The 8,322-nt window shown below is 30.3% G+C and overlaps 2 protein-coding genes across 5 annotated transcripts; one reads left to right on the forward strand and one right to left on the reverse strand.

Annotated features, from left to right (window-relative positions):
- The first annotated feature begins 12 nt into the window (after window positions 1–12).
- Window positions 13–6,632, forward strand: LOC126849059 (uncharacterized). Of its 2 annotated transcripts, XM_050590539.1 has the most exons (20): window positions 13–329; window positions 522–637; window positions 801–923; window positions 1,018–1,151; window positions 1,217–1,551; window positions 1,629–1,798; window positions 1,872–2,402; window positions 2,696–2,917; window positions 3,002–3,213; window positions 3,333–3,596; window positions 3,723–3,864; window positions 3,943–4,309; window positions 4,385–4,549; window positions 4,637–4,850; window positions 4,919–5,089; window positions 5,168–5,357; window positions 5,474–5,672; window positions 5,763–5,901; window positions 5,968–6,146; window positions 6,292–6,632. In XM_050590539.1, exons 1-20 carry the CDS (start codon window positions 235–237, stop codon window positions 6,623–6,625), a joined length of 4,302 nt encoding a protein of 1,433 aa, XP_050446496.1. In that variant the 5' UTR covers window positions 13–234; the 3' UTR covers window positions 6,626–6,632. The 2 variants fall into 2 exon arrangements, with proteins under 2 accessions (XP_050446496.1, XP_050446497.1); XM_050590540.1 differs by lacking the exon at window positions 2,696–2,917 and having other exon boundaries at window positions 18–329.
- A 103-nt stretch (window positions 6,633–6,735) lies between these two features.
- LOC126849098 (ERI1 exoribonuclease 3) lies at window positions 6,736–8,162 on the reverse strand. Of its 3 annotated transcripts, none has more exons than XM_050590651.1 (2): window positions 7,910–8,162; window positions 6,736–7,492 (listed from the first exon to the last, which is right to left on the reverse strand). In XM_050590651.1, the coding sequence occupies exon 2, from the start codon at window positions 7,462–7,464 to the stop codon at window positions 6,757–6,759; it is 708 nt and encodes a 235-aa protein (XP_050446608.1). In that variant the 5' UTR covers window positions 7,465–7,492; window positions 7,910–8,162; the 3' UTR covers window positions 6,736–6,756. The 3 variants fall into 3 exon arrangements, with proteins under 3 accessions (XP_050446608.1, XP_050446607.1, XP_050446609.1); XM_050590650.1 differs by having other exon boundaries at window positions 7,825–8,161; XM_050590652.1 differs by lacking the exon at window positions 7,910–8,162 and adding an exon at window positions 7,586–7,810.
- Between the last annotated feature and the right edge of the window lie 160 nt (window positions 8,163–8,322).

An 8,322-nucleotide genomic window follows, 5' to 3' on the forward strand; every position in this document is an offset into this window, starting at 1 on the left:
ACGTCGCGACCTTCAAGCGCGTATCCAATCGTCGATGACATCCGAGATTTTTCAAATTTGAACCACAAAATCGATTCAACTGTCGTTGTTTAACCTTTGGGAGAAAACTCGGCTGAGGGTTTCGACTAAAGGTCCAGACGTGTTGAAAAATTGTTCAATCGTTTGTCTCCCAAATTATTTTTTTTCATCGAATCCTTATTGTACTCCAAAGCGCGAGAAACAAAGGATTTCACAATGTTTACACCGATCAAGGGTTATGGAGTGTTCAGTGACACAATATTAAATACACCTCAACCGCAAGCATCATCGACAGTTCGAAGAAAAAGCCCGTATGTTTTTCTCAAGCGTCTTTTTCTTTCCGAATTTTACAAAGCGTTCGATTAAAACTGACATTGAGAGTCATTGTTTTTCTCTTTCTAATATCATATGTTTCATATATACAGACGACAAATCACTTGAATTTCAATTAACCTTAAGTAATGTTTTATAGGATAATTAATCCTAAAAATATCTCATTTCAGATTGGAAAGCAAATTTAGCAATAAACCGTGCAAAGATGAACAAAATGTACCACATGAAAAGGAGCTGGCGCAGAAGGAACAAGACTCCTCGTTAGGTCTTCTGTGTGACATGTCAAGTATGTATATATGATTATATACATATTATAATATGGGATCAAAATCAAATTCAAGACCTACTATTTATAGTCTCTCTTAAAACTGAACTATCTGTCATTATCTTTAAAATGATTTGAATAATATTGGTGGAGTTGCAATAATAATATATTATATTGTTGACAGTTCTCACAAACATGAGTGTAACAGGGAATGAGCAAAAGAATTCCACAAATATGGATGCACAGCTTGAATATGCCAGGAGACTTCTTCAGAAATGCAGTGACACAAAAAGTTCTTTAACCATAGGTAAAGACATAGAAAAGAAACATATATATATATATATGAAAATTTATTTATATGAATTTTATTATGAAATTATAATTGTGCACAATTATTTCAGATACAAATAAAGAAAATAATGCTAATGTACAAAATATAACAGGCAACTTGTCTGTTTCAAATTTTATTTTGTCAAATGAATCAGATCAGGAGTGCAACATTAATCGCTTGACAAATGAAGTCGGTGAAACTAATGTAAGTATTTATAATTTAAGAATCTTATTTCAAAGTGAAAACATTTTAGAAGAGATAAATTTCAGGTTACTTTTGATCCTAATGAAATAACGGCACGGTCATCTGAGTGTCAGATGAATGTCAACAATAGTGCAAAAAAGCAGTTTCTTTTAAGTAAATCTTTCAATGGCATGAGCTTTAGTACAGACGAAATAATGGCACAAGTAAATAACGATATTATGAAACAACTCAATAATGAGGACTTTTTATCTGGATCAAAAATAGATGAACAATTATCAATTGATGAAGCACTTTGGCAACAAGATCGTACATATGGTATGCCAGGCATGAGTACAAATAAGCAGGAATTAGATCTCACTTCCTTTTCTGGTATTATTGGACAACTAGATTTAACAGTAGAGTATGTGTCTTGTAAAATTATTGCATTTAATTTTGTTAAAATATATGCAATAAGATAATATTTATTTTAAATCACAGATCTTGTGCTGGACAGAAACTATCTATTGGCCAATATTTTGAACGTAAATCTGCTGATATAGGAATATTAGGGAATGATAAACAAGTAAGACAAAATTTTGATTTTACTTTGGAAAGTCCCAAAAGAAATAACTTGGAACCATTAGTTGAATCGACTATCTTGCCAAATGGTATATAATTATACTATTTTAAATATTAATTTTTTTTTACCAACATGTTATGTACAAAAAAAAAATATTTTAGCAACAGCAACATTATCTACAGAATCAAAAGAGGAACATACATTCATTGCAAATGCAACAAGGAACATGAATAAAGATAATATTATAAGTTTAAGCACTATTCTTGATACTTTACAAAACGTTGATAGCGGTACGCCACGGCGATTAGTTGATCAGATATTAATGGTACAGAAAAAGAAGAAGAATAGTTTAATAATGCAAAACAATGCAATACAAAAAACTTACGTATTGCCTTCCGATAGAAAGTCTATGCTAGCAACGCCTACTGGGAACTTCAGTAAATTTGATGAAAACATTCTAGAGAATCTTTCAGTCAAGTTATCACTAGATAGTAAAACTAAAGACATAATTAAAAGTGAAACCATTAAAGATGAAACTGTTAATGTAAAGCAAGAGCGTTCAAGAGTATTGTCATTTGCTTCAAATGAAAATACGAATGCAGTTGAATCTTTCACAAATATATCTAAAGGAAAAATGTTAAAAGAGGAAGCAAGTGATAAGAGTGCAACTTCTTTATTTAATCAAGATGCAGGTTTGTAAATTGGGATTTCTTTCTTTGACATTTATTTGATAGAAATCCACATTTTAAATATTATTATTGACTTTATTGCAAATATAATATTTCAATATATATGTATATATGTATGTATGTGTATATGTGTGGGTGTGTGTGTGCGTGCGTGCGTGCGTGCGTGTGTGTGTATAAAATTTAATATTCATAAATGTTTTACTGAATATGTAACAAAAAAAGAAACTTGACATGATATATTTTAACATTTATATATATATATATATATATATATATATATATATATATATAAATAGGAATACAAGCATCCAATTCTACGTTGTTACAAAATTTTAAATTATCCAATGACAAATTTACATTATTATCCCATGTACCGTCTAAAGTGGATTTAGAAAATTATGATGAAAGTTACAATGATTTGAATATACAAAGAAAAGAATCTGGTGTTTCTAATAACATGATGGATAATCGAATATTTTCTATGAATATTAATACAGAAATGCAACCTAATTTAAACAGTATAATTCATTTAATTATTAAAAATGACTTTTCTGTCATAAAAATATGGTTTATGACAATTTTTATGTAAATTTTTTTTTTAGGTAATGTTGTTATCGGGAAGAATACAGAACAATTGTGCAATTGCATCATTGGCATGACGAATGAAGTTAATATTGAACTTCTAAATCATGGAGACAGATGGATCACATATTCCTTAAAATTAAACGAAGTGCTAGGAGATATGCAGAGCATTGAATTCAATATACCTCAAGATGAAATTTTATTAAAGCCTAATGGGGCACAATCTACAAAAGTACATTTTAATAGCTAATTATAATTATATATATATATATATATATATATATATATATATATATATATATATATAAATGTTCTTCTATTTATCAATAATTATTTTATTATTGCTTGCAGATCAAAGTAAAAGTGATACAAATGTGCAAACAAATATTTGTAGCCTTAAATATAATCTTAATAGATATGGTAACAAAATCGAAATGGTGTATGAAGCACATGATCTGTGTTAATCCAGAACAACTTGAACTTGAGATTATATGCGACTCTCATAAAGAGGAACTCGATTTTCAACATATTACAAAGAATTCAACAAAGAGCCTACCTATAATATTTCATAACAAAAACAGTATTGATGTGCCTATTAAGCTTTCTATATTACATGTGAGATTATATTATATCAAGAACACCAAAGTATCATCATCACACATGCACACACACACATATATTTATATATATAGAGGTGAATAATATATATAAAATTGATTACTATGTTCTTAATTATTATAGGATGGACCAAAAATGTTTAGCATTGATGATATTTTCGATAAATCAGTAGAGCTACATGAATCTCACGACGAACTTAATCTAATATTAAAATCTCACGAAAAGTTTACTGCTAATATAAAATGTAAACAATCTACAGAGATAGGTAAATATCTCCTTTACACAATAGAATGTATACATGTGCCTTTCATTGTTGAAGATATGTGAAATTTTCGTCAAATAGATTCTCCACAAAAACAACTACAGTATTGGAAGAGCAAACTAATTATACATGTACAATGTAAGGATAACACCATTCTACTTCAGAAAGAAGTGCCCCTTTATGCACAGATGGGTATCTGTAAAATTCAACTCGTCGATACAGAACTACCTATAATTGTTTCAAGACAGCAAGGCAAATTGCTAAATATTGTTAATTCGGGGAATGTGGCGACGCATGTATCCGCCACTATCGTGCCTGTTGAAGAGTATCCCAACGCAGCACAGAATTTTACTGTAGAACCGGATAATATGTTCTTACAAGTTGGAGAAAGGAGCTCATTCTTAATTGTATATAAACCACAAGTTACAAATTCTCTAGATAATGAAAGGTGACTATTTCAGTTCATCAATATTATACATTTATATTTTTAACTTATTCTGTTATTATATATTTTTCTGTGCAGATGTGCAAAGATCAAATTAATTGCTGGTAACAATGTTTATCTTTATATTGTAAATATTGAACAAATATTAGAATTAGAAAAGGAAAATTATTTACGTTGTCATACACCCAGTAATGCTGTATCTCTAAGTCCTGCAACATCACCACAAAGCGTAACTTCTAGTGGGTCAGTTTATATTTCTGTATATATAATAAAATCATGATTCCTCAATAAGCAATCTATAACAAAACCTTTTTTTTAATTTGTATATAGATCCGGACTTTGTGATAGAAATTCACCAATCAGTACAGTATCTGGTGTAACTGTAACAGGAAATACAATTCCAATCAAATCGACACATGCAGCTCTTATATGGAATAGTGTAAAAACAGGAAAAAGTGATATTAAAGAATTTACAATTCGTAACACGAGTAATAATAAGATTAAAATTCAGATAGATATATGGGATGATAACAAAAGTTTTAAGGTATATTGCTAAAAAAAAAAAAAAAATTGTGATTAAAGTTTCTATCAATACAAATATCTATGTTATAGTTTCTTGGAGATAGACAAACTGTCAGTACAAGCATAGTATTGGCAATGCATCGTCAAGAGCTTAAAACACTTGCTGTTAGTTTTAGTCCATATCATATAGGTCCAGTAACTGGAAAAATCACTATCAAACATTATACAAGAAATGGTAGTGATTCTCAGCAACACAAAAAAGTGTGTATGATGTGTGAGTTTATGGGATATTTTACAAACTTAAAAAAGAATATTATTAAACAATTTTTATTGTAACAGATACCTTTGTATGGATATGGTGGGTATAGTAAGATAAAAATTTCAAATATATTTAAAGATGCAAATGGGAAGATGGGATTATTATCACTTGGTACTTTGTATTCTGAGACAACAGTCTTGACTAAAGAGATTATACTACAAAATATCGGAGACTTACAATTATTTGCTAAAATCAAAATTATACCAAAAGGTTTGACTAAATTTTTTTTTCTATTTTACTAACCTTTACACACACACACACACACATATATGTATATATATATATATATACACACACACACACACACATATATTTATGTATTTCAGATATTTCTGTAACAATGTATTCTAATTGGCATGTAAAGCCCAAAGAATTGATTCTTAATCCTAAAGAGACTCAACGGGTATTAATAGAATTCTACCCCAAAAAAGAAGATTTTGCGAAATTACAATGTTCAGAGGTATCACATGTTGCAACAGTAAACGTCATGTATGGGGATGAACCAACCCGCTGGCGAATACGCAGGTAAAAGATGAGCGAAAATATCTACAGGAATTGGCATTCGTTAGCATTAATATTTATTGCTAACAAAATTATATCGTCTATTTTTTCTAGATTGTATAATAAAATAAAAGAATCAGATAATTCAACTGAAAATGAAAATGATGTGTTAAAAAATATTGTGCATTCTATATGTAAAACTTTCCCTGGGGAACAACTAGCTTCTGGTTTATTATCAATTAGAGATTCCATTGTAAGTATACAGCTTCTGTGTTTTTCATTATTATTCATATATTAATAATAATAAATATTTAAATAGCAAAACTTGAATGATCTTTGCACCGGAGTTCATCAGTATGAAATAATGCTTACTGTGGAAGCATGTACTGACGATACTTTGCCTGTTCATTGCGATGCTGATGAATCACAGCTGTTCTATACTTTGAGCGATACTACCCAAATAGATAGTGGAGATGGAGCAAGTTTTTATGCTTCTCAGTAAGATTTTTTATTTATTTGCATATGTACATTTTTCTAGTATATTATTATTATACAAAATCATATAAGTAAATAATATTTGATAAAATATTATTTACTTATAGCTTACACAAATTTCTTATTAAAATTATATTTTATCACATAGAACTATGGCAGACTATGACACTCGGCGTCCCAGATCATCGGGAGAACAATTCACTGTAACTCCATCCACCATTATTCTTCATCCTCCAGTAGAAAATGAGGCGACTGTGACTATTCTTAGCTTATTTAAAGCAGCCGAGGCATTCCAAACCAGTCTGTCAAATTCGACTTATTTCAGTGTTGTTCCTACAGAAGGAATGTTACCGAGCAGAAGAAGCTTTCCCTTGAAGATACAATGTTCGCAAAGGATAGAACATAATATGCAAGCTATACTTGAGATTTATACAGAGAATAATAAACAGGATGTGTTGATTAAAGCCATAAGACGACCGTAGTTTAGATACACAATCAGAATATTTATTTTATAATCAGAATATTTATTTATAATTAATATAATTAATGAATTTTATATACAAAAGCGATATTTTATTAATATAATCGATTTTTAACAAACTGATTCTTTTTTTTATATTGTTATGCTACTCCGCTCATGATTGCTTAAACCTAGTGTAGAACTTGTTAATGATGAGGTAATTTTAAATTGTGTATTATATTTTTCTTTTAAAGCTTGTATTATGGAAACTATATTTTTCACGTCATCAATGCCTGAATGTAAACGCCCTTGTAGCGGAAGATCTAATCGCACTAGCATGTCCTTTAAACTCCTTGGATAATACCCAGTAGAGTCGCAAAACGTATGTTTCAATTCTATCCATTGTTTGAATTCATCTGGCAATGTAATATTGTCTAAATTACACTGATTCGGTAGCATCACTTTTAGGTCCCAATTGCCACATGTTACAAACGAACTTTTATCAGTGTTTTCAAAATATTTTCCCTCGATTAACCACTCGCGGAATCTCGAGAACACATCCGCGAAACAAGGTTGGTTGTCCACCATCTCCTGCATAATTCCTGTCAATTCTGTGCAGAATGGTGTGAGCTTGGGATAGATTCTAGGTTTAATATAGGCGTGAAACGTATCCTTTATCTTCCAATCGTTGGTAGACAGTGATACACACGGTAATTCTATGATTTCTTGCGGCTTGAGCACTGTGTGTCTGTCGCATGTAGCTTCAAAGTCCATTACCAGTAGATACTCAAACTTTTGCACTACTTCCAGGAAATGATTTACCGTCGTTCTAGGATATCTTCGGAGAATTCGATGAGCCATGCTCGCTATTCATACGAATCAATTATGCCTGTACAATTTCAAAACAATGTGTAAATGTTTAGATTATTTAATGTTTAACTTGTTGATCAAGATATTTATAATCCTTTAGTAATTTCATTACTTGTTTTTTTGTTCAATCGATTGCGTGAAAAAGAATATAAAAGAATTTATAAAAATTTGCGAAGGATTATTAATAACAATATTCTTAATAACATTAAAATGCAGGATTACTTGAATCACAGAGTATTACTATATCACAAGTATTTATGGAAGATGACAAAATGAAGCAAAGCGATATATTGGCTGATTTAATAAATAAATTGATATTTGTAATTTAAATATTGTTTAGAAGAATAATACCTTTCATTGACAATATTTAATAACGGTTTTATTCAGAAAAAAACAACCATATGAGTGAATGATATAACCAGCAGAGAGAAGCGACCTGGTAATCCTGAGATGGGAACCTCTTCTTTCTGGCTGCGGTCGGGAAGACGCTTGAAAAGCTTCGAAGCGTTTGATTGAGAGTGAAAATTTCTTTATTCTGATTGGTTAATGTAATGCTTCGAAGCATCTTGAAGGCCATTGCACGTTAAAAAATTTTAGTCGTAATCATAAGACCGTAAGAAAATTGACCAATCACAATCAAACATTCTAACATAATAAGAATGTTTGAACTGTGATTGGTTGATTTACTTACGGCTTTATGATTACGACTAAAATTTTTTCACGTGCAATGGCCTTTAGCGTCGACCCGACCGCAGCTTCTGAGACTGCGTTCGGAAACATCATCCGTGTGCACAAGAGTATCGTTCTATCTTTGTCTAACTTTTAGTAAATAATAAAGATATAACGTTT

This window comes from Cataglyphis hispanica, chromosome 4, assembly GCF_021464435.1.
Source record: "Cataglyphis hispanica isolate Lineage 1 chromosome 4, ULB_Chis1_1.0, whole genome shotgun sequence".
Taxonomy (NCBI): Eukaryota; Metazoa; Arthropoda; class Insecta; order Hymenoptera; family Formicidae; genus Cataglyphis; species Cataglyphis hispanica.

What these genes read in the sequence shown, in the direction of transcription:
- LOC126849098 (XM_050590651.1), bottom strand. Translation starts at nt 7,464, where the DNA reads ATGGCTCATCGAATTCTCCGAAGATATCCTAGAACGACGGTAAATCAT.
- LOC126849059 (XM_050590539.1), top strand. Translation starts at nt 235, where the DNA reads ATGTTTACACCGATCAAGGGTTATGGAGTGTTCAGTGACACAATATTA. An exon ending in AATGCAACCTAATTTAAACA is followed by an intron (nt 2,918 to 3,001) that starts GTATAATTCATT and finishes TTTTTTTTTTAG; the next exon opens with GTAATGTTGTTATCGGGAAG. An exon ending in TATCAATTAGAGATTCCATT is followed by an intron (nt 5,902 to 5,967) that starts GTAAGTATACAG and finishes ATATTTAAATAG; the next exon opens with CAAAACTTGAATGATCTTTG.